The following is a 26,812-nucleotide window of genomic DNA, read 5'->3' on the forward strand; positions in this document are numbered from 1 at the left end:
CTCTTAAATCAGCCTAAGACTGGAGATCATCTTAAATTAGCTAAGAGCAGCAAACCATTTTAGATTTTTGAGCAAGGCTGCATGTACATAAAATATCTTGCAGTAATTTTTAAAATGCAATAAACGTATTCAGTTGAATCGTGGAAAAGAGTTTATGCAGACACCAATTTAACAAAAAAAGCATTTTTTTTTTCATTGAAGATCTTAAGTAACATCCATCAAAATTAATTCTTTGTGTTGTCACAAACACAGAGATACACAGAGCATCTTTCTAAATGAAGGAAAGAACACAAGGATGAATTATATTCAGAGGCTGTTCTTCAGTAAATGAGGAGATTGCCTGCTCATTCTGTTCTCTACAGTCTATTATGTGAGCATCTTTTAATTGGGTGTTCTGTACAAAATGTCCTTTTTCAGCAGTGCATGACCCAAGCCACATAGTAAACACGTTTACCCTACAGCCTATGCATAATCAGCTCAAATACCAATAGTAGGAGTACCATACAGTATAAGTGCATTTATTTTTGAAGGCATGACAGCATAATGTGAGATGAATCAGTGGCGATCTGCTTCAGTGTCACTTTACAAACACAAACTTAGGCCTAATTTGCTTCATAATCAGTGATTTTTTAAAATGTTTTAACAGAAATGGCCACCAACGCTGCATTTATTTAATTAAAAATACTGTTAAAAACAGTTATATTGTGAAATATTATTACAATTTGAAAATAAGTGTTTCCAATTTGAATATTTTTTTTTTATTTTTATTTTAATTTATTTTTAAATTTATTTTATTTATGTTTTCTATTGTTATATTTTGTGTCACATGATCCTTCAGAAATCATTCTGATTTGATGATTTACTGCTCAAGAAACATTTCTGATTATCAATGTTAAAAACAGTTTTTGCTGATTAAAAGTATCAATTTCTTTCAAATAATAATGATAACTAATTATTAGCATAGAAGCTTTATATCTGAATATTCTTGCTAAACTCTCTAGCATTTTGCTCCTCAAGTAGTTATTAAGAACATAAGCCTGTCTGAGCTACTCATGAGAGACCAACAGCAACAGATGTCTATGAAATCACCCCAACCCCACACAGGGTCCTCACAACACTTCATATGTGAAGAGCCAAGTGTTAGCATACGGTCATGCCATTCACAGTCAATGAGAGTAATAGAAAACTTTGTGCTGCAAGTTTCCATTACAGGTTCAGAAAATGAATTTTTAAATTGATCAAAAGTGATGTGATGTCAAAGAAATGCCGTTCTTTTGAACCTTCTATTAATCAAAGAATCTTGAAAAATTGTATCAGTTTCCAAAAAAATGCTGTTTTCAACATTGATGACAAAAATAAATGTTTCTTGAGCAGCAAAATAACATATTAGAGTGATTTCTGAAGGCTCATGTGACACTGAAGACTGGAGTAATGATGCTGAAAATGCAGCTTTGCATCACAGGAATAAATAACATTTGACAATATATTCACATAGAAAACAGTTGTGCTTGAATAAATAAATGCCGTCTTGATGAGTATAAGAGACTTTAAAACATTGACCAATATCATAACAGCCCCAAACTTGGCTACAAAAGCTAGGATATATAAATGCAGGTTTTTGTTCTTTGTTCAATTTCACAAACTCCATCTCCGTTGGGTGAAAAGCAAGTCTCTGCATGTTCATTCATATCTCACGCATGCGTGGGCACACACATGCTGTGTGTGGTCCTGACAGCAACTTGTTGTATAGCAGCACATGCTAGCAACAGCTGCAGATCATCTCTGCTATTATACAAACACAAGCACATAGTTTACAACACTAACACTATGAAAATTTTGCCAAAATTGTATCTTTAGGGATACAACAGTTTGTCACTGCATGGGGCAGTTCTGATAAGGGACAACTTTATAACTTATTTAACCCTAAAAGCTGCATACAGTATCAGTAGTACCCTAGAGTAGTGTGTATACTTAAAATATGAACCTTTTAAGGGTAAATAAGACACAAAGTTGTCCATTTGAGGTTACTGTCCTATTAAAAAAAGAATGTTTATTTATTTATAATGTTTCAGTAAGTGAAGCTGACACGAGAGTGTCAGTTCCAGGCGGTGTAATAAAATAGGAGTTGTTGTAAGATGGTGAGAAGTGATGTCATTATTGTGGCTTTTTTTAAGTTTTTTTCCAGGATCCCAGCCAGCACTCTTGCACATGGATGCATGCAGAAACTCCACAATAATCATGTGTAAACTCAAACGGGCTTGATTTGTTTGCCTTATTTGTAGGTGGTTGGAGAGTGTTTTTTTTTTTTACACATATTTTTATTGATTGCTCCAGCGCCCATATCTTTTTTCTTGAAGAGACTGTAGAGTGATGAATTCCCCAAATTCCTTCTCCTTTCTTAGTGTGGCCTCCTTAACGTCCCATAACAAAGTCACCGGGTCATAATGTGTTGTTTAGTCCATCTTTGGATGGGCTAAACGTATCCGAAAACTTCAGAGGCTAAGCAGAGGAGTCAGTCTCCCTTTCCTAAAGCTCAGTGGAGCTTAGTGACTCCTCACCAAATGAAATCTGAGCCCTGCACTCTAATTGGCTGGTGTTGTAAGTCACATGACCAGCTGGCCCAAGCCTTTGAGAGTCTCTCCACATGGGGCAAATGAGAGGAAGTTACATCAATTACCAATTCACAACTTTTCAGAGTTGATGTAAGGGGCCTTTGTTGCTCTTTATACATTTTAAAGAATCAACTTGAAGAAGAAAATTAAACTTTTCCGGCATTTTTTTTTTTTTTATGTTTTTATGATTTGATATTTTAGAATCTCCTTTGCAACTTGATTGAGAAAATCAAGACCAACTTAAGCTGCATGTTAATTTGTATGCACAGGCTTTTGTACTGAATAAAACGTTGTTGTTCACAACAAGTACAAAGAGCACTAGTTCTCCAAAGCTTCACTAACAGACATGTTGGAATTTTGCAGTGGCCAAAAATTGTTAAACAAATCTAAACTTGCATTAATAAATATATCAAAGGAAATCTTATATTTGAGCTTCTAAATAGTCTTTACCATTTGTCTAGATTTCAGTTTAGAACCTTGTTATTCTCTTAAGCAACTTCATGAGGTGCTTTCAAACTACAGGAGTTTACATGTATGCTGGACACTTTTTGGCTGTTTTTCTTTCACTAACCAGTCTAATTCTCATCTATTTCATTTTCAGGGAGGAAAAAAAAATGTTTAACAAGAGGTTTTGTGAATAAATTCCTATTTGTCTACAACACTAATTTCAATAATTTATGTATATGCCTTTAGATTAAAAGATTTTTAGAAACAAATTCAGTCCAACTGTCTTTTATTGATTTAGTTATATGAATTTAGGTTTTATTATTTTTAGGTTAAGATTGAGTAATTTTTTTTGTATTATTATCACTTCAAAATGTGGCCTGGGCTTCATTATTACAGAGGATTCTGAAATCCTAACAAGTTGTATCCATAAAATATATTTCATAAATGAATGAGATTTAGAAGCTACATGGCAGCCACTATAGTAGCCTATATTAAAATATATAAACAACAAACCTTGACTACGGGTGCATTCGTTTACAAAAAGTTACTTTTTGTCATTTTTCTCTCCCATAATAGTTTCTTACTTGCTGTTGTCTTCTTCTACATATAAACATATTAAAACAATAAGGTTCTCTTCTCATGGGACCAAAACTCACTACACCATGAACCTCCCATGATTCCCTTCCTCATGGCTTACACACAAGCAGTCAATGAGGGTGGGTATAATGGTGAATGAGGTGGTGAAAGAAGAGATTGTTTCGAGTGTGAAATAAGGAGCTGAAGGCACTAGAAGGACGTAAGTGCAATATATTTAAATGACATTTCCAGTTAAGCGTTAGCACACTTGAAGGGCATTTCAAATAGCTGGGTCATACTATAGCTTGATTAGGCCGTTTATTGTTTTCATGCATGTGCTTGAGTGTCAACTTGTCCATGTACTGCTTGAAATTTCAAATGGGTTTTCTTTAAGGTCTGTTGCACAGTATGGCCTTACATTCTCTTCTAACATTCTTGCATTCTGTTAGAATGGCCTCAGGCCTTACATTCTATCGTTGCAATAAACACACCATTAATATCTGCTGATACTTACTAATTAATGAATAGCAACTGGAACAAATGACAAAAGGTGCTTAACTAAATCAATCAACTCAGATGAACAGGTCTTTGTTCGTCTGACCTCTCTCACTGCCCAGCCTGTTACATAACAGACATCTCCGGCAGGCATGATAGACAAGGGTTTGGGAAGGCAAACCCGACTGATCTCGGGTGTCATGGTAACCACATTGGCCAATCGCAGCAGGGAGATTGATGGTTAATGGGATGTTCTGGGAGGCTGCCAGAGTGTTGCTATGCTGATGCTATGGCTTCTGAGTGGTTGTCACTGTAGGTCATTACTATGCAGGTGTAGTCTCCAGGGTGCTGCTAAAAACACTGACAAATAGTTTAAAGGTACACAGGATATTAAATGGTAAAGATTTAATTGGTGAGTTGTCAATCCAATATACAACCTACGATATTGATTTACCCCAAAATTCAACAAACGTGACAAAATGTCAATGGCAAATCCACATTTTGGTGTCTGGATTCCAGTTTTTTTCTATGGATTTACAGCAGTCTATTTGATTTGGTAGCTTTTGACAGTCTATAAAAAGATAGCTCTGATTTCTTGTTGAATCTATTTGTACAGTCAATCGCACACAAGCTCTTTCTGATTAGAAGTGTTCTTCTGGGAAAACACCAGGATCGGTGGTCCAGTGTCCTTGGAAACCCTTTTTCTGGTTAGCATCATTACTGAGGAAGCGGATGGTGGCCTTGTCCCCATTGACAGTTAAAGATGGTGAGTTAGAGCCACAGAATTTTCCTAAATAAAGGGAAAATACAGTATGACAATGGGAAAATGCGGCTGAAACCAATTACATTTTTCATCATTAACTATGCTATGGAGCATAATCAAACCTTTTGATGACCCAGCAGCATCAAAGATCTCCACGTAATCCACGCACTGCCCCAGCAAATTAACAGCCTGCAGTTCAAAGTGAGTGAAGGTGATATAAATTCCAGTGGCTGAGGGAACGGAGATAGTCCAGGTGCACACTGTTTGGCTCGGGTACTCATTGGGCCAGCTGGGTGATCGGAGCTCCCCCTGCTGACTAGTAAAGTGCCCACCGCAACCAACAGCAGCTGGAGAGGAAAAGAAAAGAAAAAAGTAGTCCAAAGTATGAAAAAGAAAAGATGTGATGTTAGTTGGTTATATCCTTATAGTGTTTGGGTTTGTCCAAATAAAATTAAAGCATGATAAATAGTTGTTATAATGCTTGCCTTAGCAAATGGCACTGGCCATAATAGTTGTTATAATGCTTGCCTTAGCAAATGGCACTGGTGGTTTTTTAGGGCCCTAAAAATCCGTTTTATTTTTTTTCATTTTCATTTTTTTAAGGTAGGCTCTATTTTAATGGTTGCAATTTTAGTCATCGAAATTGATCTATTCATCTAAATTGTAATATTATAATATTATAATCAAAATCATCAAAAGCAAGGGGGAAAATACTAATTTATTATTATTATTTTTATTTATTTATTATTTAGTTTTGTGTATTTCAATCTTTTTTTTTTCTCATTTTTTTTTTTTTTTGCTAAAAAAATTCTGGTAAATATTTCTTTAAAAATAATGTTTTATAAAAATTGTATTAGTAGTAGTAGTACTATCATTACATTAAGAACTATTCCTGTCACCGTTTCTTCAAGTTAAACCGAACTTTTATTTTGACGGGATGCTGTGAAGACCTTCTGTTTGTATATGATATGACAATAGTTTTATTCAAAATAAATGTTCATGTACTCATATTGAGGTGGCAGAGGCATAAAACAACATGAGCGTCACTCGACCTTCAGTGTGTGTAGTAAACAAAACTGCGCATCTGCGCCATTCACTCACAAAGAGACACACAGAAAATGCAGGATTCATATTTAAATAGTGTTTTTGGGGCTTAATATTCACTGACACTAGTCTATTTCACGTTTTGATGTAGGTGAACTGACCTACTTTTCATTTATTCATCCCAAATTTGATAAATTACATGGCATTCTGCATTATACTGTGATTCCATCCATGTCCGGAAATCATAAGGCCCTAGTTTTTTCACTCACCCTCTATGTCAGCAGGATTCGCTGCTTTCCAAATGGCACTGAACCCGGTGTCCACGATTTTGTCATTGGAGGAGAAACTGACAGTCAGTGTGTCTCCAGCCGCGACTAGATCTCTCGGAGGAGATGTGCAGTAGGTACCTGAGAAAAAGAGGCAGAGTACACAGTGTATTATATCTCATCCACATTCCCTAAACACCACGGCGGCACACCTGAGAGCACATTAGTATATATGGACAAGCCACATGGGATATGTCTATATACCCAGAGTGCCGATGCTATCGCTGAGAGTGACTTTGTCATTAAGGCACAGCGTGGTCTCCTCCAGGGAGAAGTTGCTAAAGTGAAGGTAGACGTTTTTCCCAGTGGGCACACGGATATTCCACTTGCAGGAAGCTCTGTTACTGTAACTCTCTGGATGATCCATAGATTCCAGCATGCCTTCCGTTCCAACCAGATCCTTTAGTCCACCACAACCAGAACCCTGAGAAAAAGAGAACACTTTTTATACTCCACTCTAAAATCTTTAGTTGTTTCCGAAAGAAAAATATTCTCCAGTCCAGCAATGCTGAGCGGACGTACTGGTGAAGTCATAGATGTCTTTGCGAATGATGTTTTCAATCCAAGGCAGGTAAGCAGAGGAACGTGTGAAGACGCTGGGCTTCTTATCAAAGACACAGCCGATTGGACCAAAACTAGTGATGCCGTGAACCTCCCAGGCAGCCGAGGGGCCGTCTTGGCATACCAGGGGTCCACCTGAGTCACCCTATACATGAAATGAATGCTATGAGCAACAAACATTTTTGTACAGTAGAGAGTGCTTTGCCTGAACTCTTTCCCTGCCATTGATGGAATTTTCTGGCTTTCTGTGTGTGCACTGTTATACAGTAAGAGGCGCTATTGCACATCTTCTAAAAGAGTATTGAATCCCTGGGAAATTACAGGCAAAGAGGAGGCAGAAACAAGCGACTGCATAAGCAGATGCGTATATAAAATAATGCAATCATTAAACAGCATATAGATCAAAACTGCCTAACGCTACCAAATAAAATGTCGATCCAGGAAGTGGCATAGGACTGTGCAATCTTTGTGGGTGTTGATGGAAGCAATCTACTCAATCTATGTTTTGATCATTGTTCTGAATCCATTCCTAACCCGGTGGGGAAAGAGCTGATTTGTACGTAAGGCAATCTGCTGAAATTACATCTGCAAACACCCTAAAGTTGCTGCAAAAAACAAAAAATCCAGGCATTTTTTCAGGCATCCAAGTGCATATGCAAATCATACTGAATACAGTAGTATCTCAGAATCACTCCATACCTGGCATACAGACTTGAGCTCATCAGGTAAAGTGTAGCCACAGCAGATCATGGAGGTCTTGACCTGGAACCACCAATAGTCCATGCGTTTACAGGTGTCATACGCCACTACCGGCAGAGCCACCTGGTTCAATGCCTCAGCGACTTTGGGAGCAGTGGAGTTACCTGTGGGCAAGATGACTTCATGTATTAGTAGTTATTTTGAATATTGTCTCTCAGAGGTAAAGGCAGCTGAAAGGTAAATATGGATTCTAATCTAACCTAGTATGATTGTTCATTTCAGAATGCATTATCATAACTGCACAGCAGAGGGCGCAATCGCTCCAGAGTCTTTGGGGACCATCAGAACTGTCAAGTATGTGGGTCAGTGAGTAAATATTGTATATATATAGGATATGTATATTTTCAGTGCCTGGTTTTATACATCAGGGCAGACATGTTTATAAATTAAATCAGATGGGGCTGCTGAAAAAGTAAAAGCATGATTTTTGAGCCACTTGTCTGAGTAGTAAAAGTGCCTAAAAAAAAATTGCAGCAAAGAGACACACTGTTAAGATACCACCACAAATCCATCACTGACAAAACATTTATTTATAATATAATGCAATGAAATATTAGCTATTAACATTTTGCAATTTAGTATATGCTATTATAGTGTTTATAAATGTTTTTTAGTGCTGTCAAACGATTAATCGCATCCAAAATAAAAGTTTTTGTTTACATAATATATGTATACTGTCTATATTTATTATGTATAAATAAATACAAACACATGCATTCATACATTTAAGAAAAATATGTAATGTTTATATATTAAATATATTTATATATAATATAAAATATAAGATTATGAATATATAAATGTATAAACGTAAATATTTTCAAAATATATACTATGTGTGTGTGTGTTTATATAAACATAATAAATATGCACAGTTATACATATATAAATGTAAACAAAAACTTTTATTTTGGATGCGATTAATCGTTTGACAGCACTAATATTTTCATTAGCTTTTATTTTGATATTTTCAGTTCCTTTTTTATTTTAGTTTTAGTAATTTTGTTATGTGTTTGACATTTTTACTACTTTTCTTTGAATTAAATAAACAAGACAAAAATGCATTAAATAAAAACAAAAACTAACAGAGCTTATAAAAAGCACATAGCACAGTTATTAAAATTTTAAAATTAAAATAAAAATGCATTCAAAATACTAATAAATTGTATAATAGTATATAAACAAACCAAAAATACACAGATTTCAGCTTTATTTCAATTAACAAAAACAATTTTGATACTTTTAGGTTTATTATTATTATCTAAAAATATAGTTTTTTATATATCATAAAGACTTTTTAACAGACAGCTACTTTTAATGACCATCAAAAGATTTTTTTTTTTTTTTTTCGTGACCTCCTGATGTCAGCTACCCATAAAGAGGAAGTCCTTCCAGAAATTAACATGACTGGCAAAAGAGCCTGCATGTTTTTTGATTGGCTAACAAGTTTTCGCAGTTTCTTTCATCTATTTATATATGTTTACTGCATACTTACAGCAGTATTGCAAAACTGTTATAATTTCTATCACTATAATTCAGTGGCTGGACAACACCGAACCGTAATCTAACCTGTTTCATCTCCCCAGCCGGTGGCATAGCATTTTTTTCCTTCGGGCAGGACCTCCTCAGATGAAGGCAGACAGGCGAAATCAATGTAGTCGTTGGGTGTCACCTCTCCATCCAGTCGCACCAGGGTGATGTCGAACTCCACAGTTGGCACAGTTGGGTACTGGAAGCCCTCGTGACGATAGATGCCAAGCACGTTAAAACACTGCTCAGTCAGCTCAGAGAAGGTCAGGTTGTGTTTCCCCAGACACATCTTCCAGCGATGCAGCTCATCAGCATACCTGATAAAAGTTCACACACACACACACGCACACGTACACAAGTACACAGTGTGATCCCAGGATGTTCGAGACCCAGACACAAAAATACTCCATTAGAGATAAATTAAGGCGTATGTATATTAACCTGATGAAGCAGTGCGCAGCTGTCAGGACCCAGTTTTTATGGATGAGAGTTCCTCCACATGTATGACCGAATTTGGGTGAAGGCTCTGAATCACGCCAAACCTTTAACAAAAATGAGAATAAAAATTAGGCCTATATTTCTGCATTTTTTTAATGCAACATGAGTTATGCATTATATATATATATATAACATTTAATAGTTAGGGTTAGAGGTTTGTTCAAATCCCTAGTCCTGTTGGTTGTTTGTTTTATTCACTTTTTTTATATATATATTATATTATATTTATGGTTCCCTTATAAATGACCTATAGTAATCTTACTGTTGTTATATAGTTTTTATTTTCACATATCATTAGCTTTGGACAAATATAATTGTATCTTTAATAAGATAAAATGACTATCATTAACTTTCCTGTAATATGAGAAGAGCTGAAATCTCTTTGGGGAAAGTATGAGATTAGATGAAGGCTTAACTGTACCTGCATGGATACTTGCCACGGCCAGGAGTGAGCTTTGGCAGGTTCTCTGTTCACTATGAGAGTGTTGACATCCGGAGGGATCGTGGGCTTCCAGCAGCTCTCAGGCCAGTCTGTGAAAGGAGAGGGCTCAGCATTCAGGTGAAGGCTTTTATCTGCAGAGACCTCTAAAATGCTGAATGATTTCAGCTGTGAATTACCCTCGCTCTAAATGAACCAGAAAAAAAATAGACTAGTTTTCAAAGGATATTTTGGTACTGCACTGGAAAATGTGAGCGGTGCTTGCAAAATTATGACCATGATGCCAGGGTTTTTGCTCCTAGCAACCTTTGTAGGTGGTTTTCAGGTTGTTGCTAGGGTGTCCTGGGAGGTTTTGAGTATTGCTATGCAGTTGTAGTGAGTACTAAGTTGTTCTGATATGTGACATGTTCAACAACGTGACAATACAACACACTTTGTAAAATTATTACTGCACAGCTCCATATTTTACCTGCATACGTACAGTATACATAGTATATAAACAGTTAAGATTAAGGTTCTTTAGTGACATCTGTGGTTCCATGATGATCTATCCATGGAATCATTCCATTCCACGAAAGGTTCTTTGAAGTGGACTAAGGTTCTATAAATCATTCAGATGTTCTTCACACTAAGAACAAAAATGGTTCACAGATCACTGAAAGATTCTTTGGGGAACCAGAAATGGTCCATCAATGAAAAAAAAAAAAAACATAATTTTTAAAATTGGACCCTGCTGAAAAAAAAACAGCATATGCTGGTTAGGTATGTTTTGACGCTGGGATGCTGGTTTATGCTGGTCCTTTGCTGGTTTATGCTGGTCCTTTGCTGGTTTATGCTGGACCTTTGCTGGTAGGTCCTTTGCTGGTTTGAGCTGGTCCTTTGCTGGTTTATGCTGGTCATGTGCTGGTAATGCTGCTGTTTGCTGTTTGAGCTGTTCCTTTGCTGGTTTATGCTGGTCCTTTTGCTGGTTTATGCTGGTCCTTTGCTGGTTTATGCTGGTCCTTTTCCATGTTGAAAAAAACCGTTTGCTGGTTTATGCTGGTCCTTTGCTGGTTTATGCTGGTCCTTTGCTGGTTTATGCTGGTCCTTTGCTGGTTTATGCTGGTCCTTTGCTGGTTTATGCTGGTCCTTTGTTGGTTTATGCTGGTCCTTTGCTGGTTTATGCTGGTCCTTTGCTGATTTGAGCTGGTCCTTTGCTGGTTTATGCTGGTCCTTTGCTGGTTTTGAGCTGGTCCTTTGCTGGTTTTGAGCTGGTCCTTTGCTGGTTTGAGCTGGTCCTTTGCTGGTTTATGCTGGTCCTTTGTTGGTTTATGCAGGTCCTTTGTTGATTTATGCTGGTCCTTTGCTGGTTTATGCTGGTCCTTTGTTGGTTTATGCCGGTCCTTTGCTGGTTTATGCTGGTCCTTTGCTGGTTTATGCTGGTCCTTTGCTGGTTTATACTGGTCCTTTGCTGTTTTTTGCTGGTTTATGCTGGTCCTTTGCTGGTTTATGCTGGTCCTTTGCTGGTTTATGCTGGTCCTTTGCTGGTTTGAGCTGGTCCTTTGCTGGTTTATGCTGGTCCTTTGCTGGTTTATGCTGGTCATGTGCTGGCAAATGACCAGCTTATACCAGCAAAGGACCAGCATGAACCAGCATCCCAGCGTCAAAACATACATAACCAGCATATGCGTTTTTTTTCAACAGGGCAAAGCAATATATATTGTACAGCAAATTGCAAACACATGATGCGTCACAAAATTTAAAATGTATCCTTGCTTGCACAGCTCAATATATATAGTTGTCTATATATTTTATTCAACTTTATCTGTATCAAAGACTATAGAATACCCAAGACGAGTCACTCAGATGTGTCAGTTTTGAATGGGGAAATATGCAACTCTTAATATGGCTGCTATATCGCAGGAAGCCCCGACCTTCTAAATGAAAGAGCCAATTGCTAATCGGTAAAGTCAGCGCATCACTGAAGCTGCTGTTAGAAGTCCCGGTTGCTATAGAAACATTCAGCATTCTGAGATGTGCGTTTAGGACTGCGCATGCGCACTGGCTGATCTAGCTTGAAAAATAAGCTTTATATAACGCTATCTGAACAACAGAAACAACATTTATTACACATTTGTTGTCAGATTTAATTGGTGATTTCAAATATGACATTTAATTGTAAGCTTAGTGAACAGTTTGGTAGAATTTGATGACTCTGTAATGTCTGGTTAGGATTATTAGCGCTTGATTTATATAAATTAGCTGTAACTGATGTTAAATGTGAAATGACATTGAATGTATTCGTTCATACCTATCTTGATGTCATCCCAAGGGTTGGGTGGCACCGGAGGCTCAGTGGGGGTCGGTAAGGTGGAATCAGTAGTCCAGTGTGCATGAAAACCTTTGGCCTCAATTAAAATTTCGGCATAGAAAAAGAAGTTCATTTGTTGTGCTTTCGATGACAGCTGGTATTTTGGAGCTGCAAAAGGGGCCTGTGAGAAAGTAAATTTATTTGATTGTATTGCCTTCTATAGACCTTAAAAGCATGGAAGTCTTACCATTTTAGTGGACAGTATATTATAAACATATGTCTGGTTTGAATGAATGAAGGTTATAAATATGTCACAGTTTTATCTGATTTAAAGGGCATCATAAACAGACGCCCTTGTAAACGCATTCAATAACATCTTTGCTCACCGTGTTTTTTGCTCCAGGTTGTGTTCCGTCGTAGACTACCACGTTGTCATTGCACTGGCCGAAAAGGATGCCGGCCTCTTCCACGTCAAAATGAGTGAACATCAATTTAATGGTCTTCCCCTTGGGAATGTGTATGGTCCACAGACACATGCTGTTAGCTGGATAGTTCGTGGGCCAGTTTTGAGATTTGATGATGCCTGTCTCCTTCTGTGAGAAACCTCCACATCCCTGGATATCTGCAGGACATCATAAGGTTTGGTGCCTTTGGACAGAGTAACGACTATAGAATGTGACAGTTAAAGGTATAATTGTTCCAACCAAGCAAAATGTCACAAAATTGTGTCTTACCATTATAGCAGAAGTCAGCCGGTACATGGCATCTCAGGTTTTAGCCCCAGGGCCTGGGCAAGCAACATGTCACCAGGGTCCAAAATTAACTTTTTGGTATACTTGCCAATGGCAGATGTTTTAATAGTAATATACGCTATATTTTTGTTGTAATTGCAATGTAGATGTTTTTCCTTGCATATTTCTGACAAACAGCGAGCGCACTGCTTTTTCCAAAACCATCATCATTTTGTCTATGTGTATATGTGGCAAATGTGTCTGCAACTTAAAAAGACTGTAGAGACAATTAGTGCCATTCTTTCTACAGTATTTTATACATGTCATTGGCCTGCTTGCAAAATCAATATCACAATATCAATATCGGAAGATCACTAATCACAAGCAATGTTAAGATTAATTTTTTTCCCTCGTGTTTTTGTTTTATGAAAATAAAATTATTTGTAATTATTTAAAATTAATAGAGAAAGAATAACATTTTAATGTGGGAAAAAATATGAAAATAAAATTATTTGTAATTATTTAAAATTCTTAGAGAAAGAATAGCATTTTTATTATAGAAAATAAATTAAATTAAAATTATTTGTAATTATTTAAAATTATTAGAGAAATAATACAATTTTAATGTGGACAAACATATGAAAATTTAATTATTTGTAATTATTTAAAATTCTTAGAGAAAGAATAGCATTTTTATTATAGAAAATAAATTAAATTAAAATTATTTGTAATTATTTAAAATTATTAGAGAAAGAATACAATTTTAATGTGGACAAAAATATGAAAATAATATTATTTGTAATTATATAAAATTCTTAGAGAAAAAAATAGCATTTTTATTATAGAAAATAAATGAAATTAAAATTATTTGTAATTATTTAAAATTATTAAAGGCTTTTTATTCATTTTTATGGGCTTCCGTAGTTTTTTCAATAGGAAGCAATAATGTTTTATGTAAATATGCACTATAGACTGATATCTTTGGCTGTATGAACAAATCTTTTATACATAATGCACAGTAATCATAGTCTAAAATCATGTGCAAGATTAGACAATCACAGAAAATGTGAGGATTTATTTTGTTCATCATATTTTTGTGGCTTATTAGCATTTTTGTATTATAGAACAAGCATGAAAGGTTATTCAAATGCAAAGAAATATGGTATAAAATGTTCTTTAAGGCCTTCTTTTTTTGTTCATTTTTGGTTGGCTGCACAGGCAGAAGGAAACTGCAGGCAGAATGTACTGTGAGTCTAAGGAGAATATGTCACAGAGACGAGCTTTAACTGTGAGCGCTTGCAATGCATGTTAATGCAGGCGTCAATCAGCATGACTACAGATGGTTTCCTCTCCTTTTTTAGGGGTGTATCATCTGGTGAAGAGGGAAAAGTTTTCATAAATCCAAGAATCTGTATATTTACTGTAAAATAAAGCTCTTTCAACTACCACTGTGTCAGCCAGGACATTTATTTGAGTGATGTGGCACTATTCCAGCTTTTGGATGTGCAACAGATTTAGAATTAAATTTCTAAAATATTATTGAAATACTGTTAAAATGGGATGGTAAAATGATGTTGACTGTGCGTTTCCTAATGTTATTTTGCATTGCTATTCTACCCTCATTATATCGACTTCAAAATATCCATAGGGGACACATGCATTGAAAATCTCGCATGACACACATGGTTGCTGATGGCTGTTGGCTCACAGCCGAATCAGCAGGATTCATCCGAGGTGTGTGTACTGTATGTGTGTGTAGGTGTGAGTAGATATATGGTGTTTTACCAGAAAGGTCCTCTGGATACACAGCTTCCCATGTGGCAGAGAAGCTGCGGTCGGCTAGCCGAGCGTCTGACTGGAAACTTAGTGACATGTTGTTGCTGACGATAAGTACCAGGGGAAGAACAAACCTGCAGTGTGTGCCTGAGAGAAAGAGATAAAAGAGAAAGTTTCTGCACCACTCTCCATCTCCTGGCCCAGAGTCAGAACATTGCTGGTTTTGCATCATTTGTACTCAAGGCCACCTACAGTACAATATTAGTCAAAAAAAGTTTGTTTCTTGCATCAACAAGACATCAATAGTTGTAATTTAGTTTTACAAGAGACACTCCCCTCCTAGCACTTAGAAATAGAAAATGTGGTCCTGTACATTAAAAGGGTCTTTTATGGAAGTCCATTTGTAAAACATAAGAAAAAGATGCTTTTGTAAATTATAATTTAGAGATAACAGGTGGAAATTATGAGATACTAAGCAATAATTATGACTAAAAAAGTCAAAATGATGACATACATCATTTTTATGAGATTAAAAAGTCTAAATTATGACACAAGTTGAAATTAGAAAAAGTCTTTTAGACAGGCAGTTATGACAATTTTGTCATGTTATAATAGATTTTTTTGTCACAATTTTCTTTGTCAACCTTTTGTCTTTTTAATTCATAATTGTTTTTTTTTGTCATAATACTTTCAATGTCATAAATATAACTGATTTTATGCCCTTATTATGACATAAATCATTAAAAATCAAAATTATGACACAAGTCGAAATTATAAAAAAAGTCATAATTTAGACAAGTAATTATGACAAATTCGTCATGTCATAATTGACTTTTTTAGTCACAATTATGACTTTTTTAAAATCTCATAATTCAACCTTTTGTCTTTTTATCCTATAACTATGATTTTATATCTCATAATACTTTTAATATCATGAATATAACTTTTTAATTTCATTATTATGACTTTTTACCCTATAATTCCGATGTTAGAAATAATGATGACTTGGTATCTCATAATTTTGACTTTTCATGTCATAATTATGACATTTTATGTCATCTCTTGTAAGACAAGACAATATCAATTTAGAACGATCATGTCCAACTCCAGTAAAAAAAAATTCTGTTAAATCCTTGTCTGACTAGAAATTATTTACCAACGTGAAAAAAAAGAAAAACAATCTGTGAATATTTCTGCATTATGTCATGTGTCTTGAGTTTTCTTTTGGCTTTAAATAAATGACTATTCTGAGTCAGTTATTTTCACTGGGTCAGTTAACCAAACTGTTCGAATCGGTTCATGATTCAGTTTAAATGATTCACTCACACAATGGAAATGCATCACATCATTTTGTCTGCGAAGAAAAATGTGTTTATTATTAAGTTAAACACCTGAAACTGACAAATTACTTTTGTACTTCAAATAAACACTTCTAGAGGGCTTTTCATACTTAAAGATGTAATATTAGTAATATTAAGATGTGAATTCACTGTATAGCTGAGGTTAACATTGTTTTATGCATTTCAGTTCCAACAGTTTGTACTATTCCTCTCTTCAGGGTAACACAGACTGTCAGCAGAACTAACACTAACACACTGCTTCGTCTTGACAGCCAGGATAAAGAAAGTGATGTGAAGAACTCACACACATGCACACTTGTAAGGCAAGTGAGGGCACAGTGTCGAGACGAATGAGCCGTAAAATCCATGACTGCATGGACCAAAACTAAATTTGTTTTTATTAATTAAATTAATTTCAAAGCCCTTGTGTGCCGTTACCTGTATATTGCATTTCAGTGGTTTCATGGAAATGTTGATCCATTGACTTCTCTTGCATGGAATTTTTTTTAAAGAATGTACTTTTTCATGCATTTATGTCTTAAATTCCCATCTGTTTTTCGGCATAAACCTGGTTTTATAACTTCAGATGACTCTAAATATAGTTTGATTATACTTTTTTATTTTTTAGTTTCTTTTAACATTTCATTGAAATTACAAGGACAAGAGTGATTAACCTTTTTTGTCCCATGGAAGAATGTAAGTCAGATGACTTTGAAATGACATGAGGTGACTTTGTTTGAGAGCACTATTCCTCTACATGTTCAGTGCTCTGCAAACAGCCAGCGAAACACTTGTCCTTTTTGTCCTTCCTTGTAGTTCAAACATCCCAAACTGTTTTTCTACCATTCTTCCTCAACCTGCACTGGGACTTATTGACAGTATCTGTCGTGCAGTCCTTGAAAAGCTGCTGCAGATAAGCGTATCTACTGCTCACAGCACCGTTTGATGTTCAGTAATAAGGAGCCGTAATTTATAGTACGCTCGCCTGCTGGCTCATGCCTCTCCTAGACTGATGATAATCAGTTTTTACAGCCCCTTTGTGTGAGGGATAAGAGAGAGCGATGAAAACGCCAGCTACTCTTGCGCCAGCGGTGCCATTTAGTGTTAGTTATGGGCCCCAAAACCGAGTCGAAGGTCGTCTCTGATAGGCCACGTTCTGACACAGTGCTATGCTGGCTTGACACATTTCATCTAATTAAATTACTGGAAGATGTGTCACATATAAATAGAACAAGTCAAAGTTTTAAGCCCAGTTTTAATGATTCAGTTTCGGTCAATTGCAAAATGAGATGATTTTTGGATTTAAACACAACAAAGTTTAGAACAGACTATAGATTACATACTATAGATTACAGACTAGATTACATTTTCTGAGAGAAATACCCTTGAAAACTTGCTGATTTGAGGCTTGGGCCTTGTGTTTGCAAGTTTGCAAGCACCATTTATTATACATAAAGAAATACAATGAATAAAAGTTTACTTTGAAACCATTTTAACTCAGAATTTCACCAAAAATGGCAAGTAAAATTACTAAATTGAAGTAGAAAGATTGAAATAGTATTTTGCGGTAATCTCATAGTAACCTCTGTACCTTTGTCTTTCAGAGTCATGTCTTACCCAGTGACTGCTGACTATCAGTGACGGTGAGTTTCTCTTTGCCTCATTGGACTGCTTCACCCACGATGGCCAGATCTGTGATGTGCAGTTTGACAAGAAAGCCCTCATCCACTGTGATGTCCCAAGAGCACATCAAGCTTGCAGGATAAGCCTGAGGATAGTTTTTGGAGTTTATTTGACCTTTACGTCCGGACTGCTTCCCAGGGGACCCACAGCCAGAGTCTGAACAGAGAGTGAGCGTTATTGTCGAAACAATAATGCACAAAAGAAATTCATCAGACCTTGCAGTGCTTAAATATCATCTGGCTTCACTTAGGGTAGAAAGTATGTCATCCACAATGATGGCACTGCAGAATGTGCTTGTTAACAAAGTAGATTTAATTGATTTTATTCAAGTGTTGCACTAAATTATATTCTCCACGGAATTTCCTTCAACACCCCAATTCACACAGAAAAGAAAAAACACACAAAAGAGTTCTTTAAATCCCTCAATTGCTTCTCCTAGACAAAAATTTAATTCAATTATGAGTAAATAGAGACTTATGCTTAAGTCTCCAGCTTCGCAAATATTTCTCCTGGGGAAAAATACCCCAGTAGATCCTTAACAATGTCTCAAACTGTGCTCACATTTGCCAGTATATAAAAGTATTTAATTAGATGTATGAGGTTTTTATTTGTGCTCGGATTTTTCTTTTTATATTTGTCCATATTTTTTTAAATTTTTCTTTAGTTTTTTTAATGAGTTTTGGTTTTGTGGTTATATTTGCATATTTATGTGTTTAAAATATTTTTTATTCCTCTCAGTGGGTAATCATTAGATTTCAGGAGGTTCAGTGAACAATAGCCTTGTACTTTAATATGACCAGGTATGTGGTGCATTTATTCAGTGTGACTGTACTTACCTTCTGGAGCAGGTGTTTGGGTCTGAACTGGTGTGGCAATTGTTGGTCCAGTGGTCGTGGTCTTAGTGGTGCTTGTTGGAGTGGTTGTAACTGGTGGGGCACAGTGTAGTGGCACTGAAGCCTTTGGCAGTCCTGCTTGGAGTGGTTGTAACTGGTGGGGCACAGTGTAGTGGCACTGAAGCCTTTGGCAGTCCTGCTCGAATTAGACTTGAAACTAACCACCATACTACTGCCACTAGACAACACCGGAGCCGGAAGACTGTTTCCACAGAAATTGAGATTTATATTTTTTGGCAGATAAAAATGAGTGCACAGATGTTTGGCTTGGATCAAAGGCAAGCTTTTGGATTCAATCATTCAGTTGGGCGGCACCATCTGAAGCACCATCATAAACATCCAAAAAATCACCACATGATTCTGGGACAAGGTTAAATGCTGTGAATGTTAACTGGACCTTTTCCCCATCAGGTACATGTATAATCCACTAGGTGACCCATGCAATTTGAAAAGTTTTATTTATTTTATTGTTAGTCGTAACTTTTGATTATCTGGAATTTGTTGCATTTAAATTGCTATTTTTAGCATTTTGATTTTGCACATGCACAATGCATAGACTGATCCAAATGCAATTTTGGTATCCTGACAGGGCTGGTGATTGAAATTGTGCTTTCTCATGCATCTTTAGTTAGTTTCAAGTCATGGCTGGAAGCCTGGCTGTAGATTAGCTGATGTGGGTAAATATCTTGCCAGATGGAGCCACGCTGTGAGGAAGCTTCCAGCAATCTGACTTTCACAATCAAAGCCCCTCATGTCAAAACTGATCATCAAATCCTCCTCACAAACTCCACAGTTTCCTGTGTATGTGCAGTCTGAGTGTCACTGGAGTCATTCTTGAAGTCATAAACAATTTGTCGAAAAATATGATGGAACTATATATTTTTTAAGCTTTCATGTCCGCAGCACAAATGATCACTAACTGTAAGTATCAGCAATCTTAATACTGATGCTTGTAATTAGTGTTTTAAAAATGAAGGGATTTCCTTTTATGCAAGAGTCAAATATCTTCATGTTATCCATTTTGATGGTGAAGGTTATGCATGAGTAAGGCAGCAGATATTGAACACAGTGTTCAGAGAGATTGGATCGTAGGTGGAAACAGACAAAGACACAGACTCCAGAGAACAAACTGGAAAATAACAGATTGTGATAAATCAAGAGCAGGTGTAGAGGTCATATTGATCATTTGAAGCACCTGGTAGAGCGCGCCGTTCTCATAGTTTTGTGAGGGAAAGCCAAGGGTCAACAGGGGTCACCTTGAAGAACGCCACCAGCCCTAACTATTTCTAGAAGCATGGGAATGAGAGAGATTTGGCTGCAAAGAGAGACAGCAAAAGGGTATTCTGACAGCCCCCCCCCCTCCTAATACACCCCAGCTATGCACACACACACACACACACACACACTGACGTGCTGTGTCTCTTTCTAGGTCAGCTGCAGCGAGACACATATAACAGCCTCTCAGTATCTGGCAGAGTAAAAATACAGTCACCAAATGATGATATGAAAGGCGCAGCAGACGTGTTTTGTTAAATCTCAAATGTTCTTTCACTGTGTTAATTATACTGTTATGTAATTAATTCATTATGTATTTCTCATTGTCTTTACCTGACGTTGTCTCAGGGGCCACAGCGTGGTATAGGGCTTTGAATCCCTTCTCTGTGTACCTGTCTTTGGTGTCAAAATACACAAAAATGCTGTTTCCTAAGGACACTACTGGTTTGGGCACAGAATAGCCACAATACTTCACAATACAGAAGAATCAAATGTGATGCTTATTGTAGGACCACTATGATTATTTTGCATTATTTTGACATTTATTTATACATTTTGTAATGAAATTTATATATTCCCACAAAAATGTCCTCACCGTAATCAGAATAAAAATAATAATTACAATATTAAAGTATATATATGATATAAAGTATCTATCTATCTATCTATCTATCTATCTATCTATCTATCTAGCTTTCTGTCTGTCTGTCTGTCTATCTATCTATCTGTCTATCTATCTATCTATATATATACATATATATATTATATATATATATATATATATATATATATCGATATATATATATATATATATAACAAACAAATGTTAGTAACACTTTATTTTACAGTGTCCTTGTTGCATGCTTACCAGTAATAACAGTCAATTATGCATAATTACATGCAATAACCCTAAACCAAGTACAGGATAATTAATATTACTCAGTACTTAAATGTAGAATTATACCATGACAAGAACTCTATAAAATAAAGTGTAACCTAAATGTTCTTAAAATCAAACACTGTGTAATTGTAATTTATTAATATTACACCATAAACCATAAAAATGACAGATTCTCAACTGAAAAATTCCTGTCCATGTTGCCTTCAGCTTTTATCAAGTGACTGAATTTGAAAAACTGATTTTGATTAAACACAGCCTTTGCCATCAACAAAAAAGTTTTTCTTATATTTTCTCATATGTTTCTATTTTGAATCTATTTTTGTTTAAAAAAGGCTTTTGCATTAAAAAAAAAGTTTTTTTTTTTTTTTTTTATTTTTTTTGGGTGTCCCAGATTCCATAATTCTGGAACGGTTTGGAGTATGAACCTAATTTTGGGCTCGTTTTTAAAAACACACTTGGAAGTTTCTGTTCATGTGAAACTGAAAATAAAATTTAAAACAAAAAAAGTTATAGGTCCATGTAATAAAAAAATTAAATTGCCATTTATTTATATTTTATTTAAAAAAATTAAAATAAAATATGTGTTGTTTCATGTCAAATGAAAAGCCTTAAGTCTAAAGAAGTCGTTGTGTTCCAAATTTGACATTGATAACTGATTTGCTCCTTGATTTGTAATTAAACAGCATAAAACCTTTGTAAATGATTTTTTCATAAATATGACATATAAAAATGTAATATGACCATATACAATAAAGTTTTTCTTATACTTTGTTCTTTTTCTCATAAGAAATTAATATAGGTTGTATAGTTTATATTTTGGTGTTTTTATTATATTTTCTCATATGTTTTTTTTTGTTGTATTTGATTTGATTGCATTAGTTTATTTTTTTGTATTTTTCTGTTTTGATTGCATTAAATCAACAAAAAAGTTTTTCTTATATTTTCTCATTTTCATGGATCAATATGAAATTGACATGCTACAGTTTGACTGTACTTGCAATCCAATCAACATATACATATACTCATTCAAACTGAAAATTTGTCAGGACATGCTCTGCATAAGCAATGGCTCAACAGCCAAAAAATGGTGACCGGTAACATTCAGTCAGTCTGTAAGAAGTTAATTGCCTCATGCCCTCAAGAATAAATGCAGGCAGATCGCTTCTGCGCTCATGATAATTAACTTACAGTGATTTTTTCCCCTGACTCTCTGCAGGGAAGAGAAATGGTTTTGCCAAAATGATGACCAGCCACATCACAAGGCTTCTGCCTGTAAGAAGTTAATTGCTCATGCACCCTGAAGATGCAAAGTCTGCGCTCTCACACTTTCGGATTGATTTTTTCCCCTGACTCTCTGCAGGGAAGAGAAATGGTTTTGCCAAAATGATGACCAGCCAAATGATGACTAGCCACATCACAAGACTCAGAATAGTGCCTCACACGAAGTCTGCCTCACACGATGGTTTTGCCAAAATGACGACCAGCCACTGCACAAGACTCACAAGTAGTAACCAAGAGAACTCATTTTGCTGTTTGCCACTTTCCACAAATAAGGTACGAATGGTGTTACATTACTTTGTAATGGATTAAAGGCACAATTAAAACTTTTAATAAGGTTTCTCATACCTTGAAAATCTAATGCAAAATCAGACAGCACATATAACATTTCCTGCCAGTTAAGCACCATGTACTAACACTTGAAAAAAGAATAATATGATATTGTTTTAAAGTGTTTGATTTTTTATTTTTTGAGTTATTTTTTGAAGGTGTTTTTGTGGAAGGTGGTTTGTGATTTAAAAGTTTATAAACCCTAATGAGCAGCTAACAGCTAATGAGCTGAGATAAGTGTCATCCGGTACCTTATTGGGTTCTACAGTACTGTGATGTGCCAGCTGCAGCTCATGCCATTGTCATAGCTGCTGGGGTAATTCCCACTGGAGAATTCCCCTGAGGAAGCTGTCAGCTCCTGCAGACTCCCACATCCCGTATCGATCTCATCCTCTGCGGACAGAGACAGAGCGAGGAATAGAATTTGACATCGCCTGTGTAAACAGATTGATTACATTTCCTCAGCAGCACCCTGCAGGTGAAGCTATTTCATGGATTCAGCCTCGTGGAGCATAATGTAGTTTTAGTCTGGTAACTGAATTTGAAAGGAAAATATAATGAGGGTGTACCAAAATGTGTGTGTATATATAATGCACCGCATTCATCATTTGAGACTCAAAAATATTCTGAAGCTTAACGATTATGTGTAGTTTAAAGTGAAAGTTTGGGTGTTATTTTACTCGTTTGTGTAATTTTTCTTTTTTGTGGATTTTTGTGTATTGTTAATTCTGGAAGTAGAAAGTGATTACAGGAAGTTTCTAAGAGCTATTTTTGAGAGTATTATACAGCATAACTACGTAATTTATATGTATATGCTGCTTTCCAGTGCTTTCTGAAGAGAAAAAGTGCTGCATTGTATGCACTGTATGACACAGATTTCACAATAGTGTTGTTCCAGTGAAGCTGATTCAACATAATGTTTTTTCATTTTATTCTTTGAATGCATTTTAATTTATAGTAGTATTATTTCAGTTACGTTAATTAATCTTTATATTTTATTTTTGCAATGAGCAGTAATTTAAAGTTCTAGATTGTTTAAAGTTAATTTTTTGGTTTTTGGTTTTAATATGTAGAGTTTAAGAAGATATTTTTTTAGTTATTTGGGTTTTGCAGAGATTCATTTTAGACTAGTTGTTTGCCAAGTAAACAACTTTGTGGCATTGATCAAGTCTATTGATTTGACATTATAGGGCCATAGAATCATAAATAATTGCACATTTTCTTTTGTTTTATTTAGTACCACTGACATGCTTTATCTACATTTATATCTGAGTGGAAGTCAGAGCTGAGTAAGTGTGCAAAACTAATTATCTTGAATTATATCTGGATTTGGAGCAACAATAACTCACCTTTTGGACTTGAGTTGTTCCTCTCAATGACAAACACAACAACTATTCCAATAGTGACTGCAGTCAGGGCTACAAATAGGAAGATCAAGCTCTTCTCTAATGTTGTCAGACATTTCTTGGGCGTCATCTGTTCTGATGTTCCTCAATGTTCTTCAGCGAGAAACAGATAAATGAGGACTTCAGCCGAAGCTGACTGAGTAACGTTCTCCTCGCAGATGGTCTAATATTTATAACGTTAGTGTTGACCTTTGTAGGGCTGTACTTTACTCTTTACTCTGGGTTTGCTGTATATCTCCACAAAAGCAATTTCTGCAAGTATCTCCTTAATGCATTTTACTGCATGTGTGACAGGTCAGGTTGTAAATTTAGGAAATCATACTGGTTTTATCTAGGAAGTCTTATCTGTTAAGTTAAAGCAACGATTACAGTCTCAAATGATTAGCTACATAAGAAGTATCTTGCTTGTAAACCACTTGTAGACTTTGTCTAGTAATACTATTGAAGATTAAATAATTAGTTATATACTTAATCTTTAATGTATTAGCACTCTCACTTTATACTAAGTCATTTAATGAGATATTTCATCCAAAAATGAAATTTCTCAATGTTGTTTTGTCCATTCAACTATGTGGTCCAGTGTTGTTTTGGACTCAGTTGACTGTCACTGTATTAAGTAGTTCTTCAAAATAGCTTCTTTTGTGCATCATTTTGGAATGACATGAAGGTGAGTAAATGATGACCGAATGTTCATTTTTGACTAAAACTATCCCTTTAAGGCTTTCCCACATGTCTGGACACAATGCTTCTGAGTTCATACAAAAACCTGGATCTGTTGGGTCTAAAAATATACATTCTAAGGGCCAGCAATTGACTGAACACTTTGTGTTTGGGAAGAAAAAATCAACAGAGAATGAAAAAGAACAGTTTGCTGTGCCGCACATACTGTCAAGGCCTGTATGCTCAGGTATTGAATGGGGCGAATGAAAGAGGGTCTTTTTAAAGAGCCCCTTTCATTGAAGCGGCCCATATATGCTCAGTCGCTCAACCAGAGGTTTGTTCTGAAGGAGCGTTTGGAAAGCAGGCTTGCTCTTCGAAGAGTGTCGTTGAGGTTCTTTCTGGAAATCTGGAGAGAAAATAAGTTCTGCACTTAGTGGCAATTCATTATCTCGTGAAGATAATGAGGAACTGTGTGTTGCTCTCATAAATAGCAGGAATTACCTGTTATCCAAATGATAACACTGTAACGTTCTCATCATGGGAGAGATTTTATCTCTCTGAGCTATTTTTGATTGATAATTTTTGATTTTTCTCCAAGTGTCCATTTTGCTGGTTCAGCACATCCCATAGATCAGTGTTTCCCAATCCTGGTCCTGGAGAGACCTAAACACAGCAGACTTTAGATATCTCCCTAATCAAAGATACTGATTCAATATAAATACTGTTATAAATACTCTAAAACCTCAAATGCGTGTGTCAGATAAGAGAAGTATCAAAAACATGCAGTGTTGGGGTTCTCCAGGACCAGGACTGGGAAACACTGGCATAGATGCTCAATCGGATTGAGTTTTGGGGAATTTGGAGGCCAAGGAAACACCTTTAACTCTTCGTCACGTTCCTCAAACCCTTCCTGAACAATATTTGAAGTGTGGCAAGGTGCATTTTCCTGCTGAAGGAGAACACTGCCATCAGGGAACACCGCGGCCATAAAGAGGTGTATACGGTGACTTAGTTGTGATAATGAAAATTGTCCTCTTAAAGGGACATTGCGCCACTCAAAAATTCTCTCATTATTTACTCACATTGTGTTGTGCTCATTTTGCTGTTGTGGCTTGTTTCTGTTGTGTTGTGCTAATTTCTTTGTTGCGGCTTGTTTCTGTTGTGTTGTGCCAATTTCGTTGTATTGCGACTTGTTTCCGTTGTGTTATCATTTTGTTGTGTTGCAACTTGTTTCCATTGTGTTGTGGCTTGTTTCTGTTGTGTTGTGCTAATTTTGCTGTCATGGCTTGTTTCTGTTGTGTTGTGCTAATTTCTTTGTGTTGCGGCTTGTTTCTGTTGTGTTAATTTCTTTGTGTTGCGGCTTGTTTCCGTTGTGTTATAATTTTGTTGTGTTGCAACTTGTTTCCATTGTGTTGCGGCTTGTTTCTGTTTGTTGTGCTAATTTTGCTGTCATGGCTTGTTTCTGTTGTGTTGTGCTAATTTTGTTTGTGGCTTGTTTCCGTTGTGTTGTGCTAATTTTGCTGTTTGGCTGTTTCTGTTGCTGTGTTGTGGCTTGTTTCCTTTGTGTTTTGTTTCTTTTTTGTTTTGTGTTGTTTCCTTTGTGTTGTGCTAATTTCGTTGTGTTGTGATTTGTTTCCATTGTGTCGCGGCTTGTTTCTGTTCTGTTGTGCTAATTTTGTTGTGCTGGGGTTTGTTTCTGTTGTGTTCTAATTTTGCTGTTGTGGCTTGTTTTCCGTTGTGTTGTGCTTTGCGTGTTGTGCTAATTTCGTGGCCTGTTTCCATTGTGTTGTGCTAATTTTGTTGTTTTATTTTTGTTTTGTTTTGTTTCCGTTGTGTTGTGCTAATTTTGTTGTGTTGTGGCTAGTTTCCGTTGTGTTGTGCTAATTATGTTTCTGTTGTGTTGTGCTAATTTTGTTGTGTTGTGGCTTGTTTCTGTTGTGTTGTGCTAATTTTGCTGTCATGGCATGTTTCTGTTGTGTTATGCTAATTTTGCTGTCATGGCTTGTTTCTGTTGTGTTGTGCTAATTTTGCTGTCATGGCTTGTTTCTGTTGTGTTGTGATAATTTTGTTGTGTTGCGGATTGTTTCTGTTGTGTTGTGGTAATTTTGCTGTCATGGCTTGTTTCTGTTGTGTTGTGCCAATTTCGTTGTATTGCGACTTGTTTCCGTTGTGTTGTGCTAATTTCTTTGTTGCGGCTTG

The 26,812-nt window shown here is 36.0% G+C and overlaps 1 protein-coding gene across 1 annotated transcript; it reads right to left on the reverse strand.

Moving 5' to 3' along the window:
• Positions 1–3,934: 3,934 nt before the first annotated feature.
• On the reverse strand, positions 3,935–24,066 carry zgc:154142 (uncharacterized protein LOC555481 homolog). Its single transcript, XM_042762039.1, is given in 23 exon segments — positions 3,935–4,920; positions 5,016–5,240; positions 6,207–6,344; positions 6,468–6,686; positions 6,786–6,969; positions 7,524–7,687; positions 9,153–9,430; positions 9,555–9,655; positions 10,033–10,142; positions 12,341–12,462; positions 12,464–12,526; positions 12,731–12,962; positions 14,857–14,994; positions 17,805–18,026; positions 18,707–18,827; positions 18,881–18,983; positions 19,063–19,190; positions 19,959–20,014; positions 20,017–20,078; positions 20,170–20,197; positions 20,372–20,507; positions 22,819–22,940; positions 23,897–24,066. Coding segments are annotated over 23 exon segments (3,228 nt in total). The 5' UTR covers positions 24,024–24,066; the 3' UTR covers positions 3,935–4,771.
• Between the last annotated feature and the right edge of the window lie 2,746 nt (positions 24,067–26,812).

The sequence above is a fragment of the Cyprinus carpio genome, chromosome A1, assembly GCF_018340385.1.
Source record: "Cyprinus carpio isolate SPL01 chromosome A1, ASM1834038v1, whole genome shotgun sequence".
Taxonomy (NCBI): domain Eukaryota; kingdom Metazoa; phylum Chordata; class Actinopteri; order Cypriniformes; family Cyprinidae; genus Cyprinus; species Cyprinus carpio.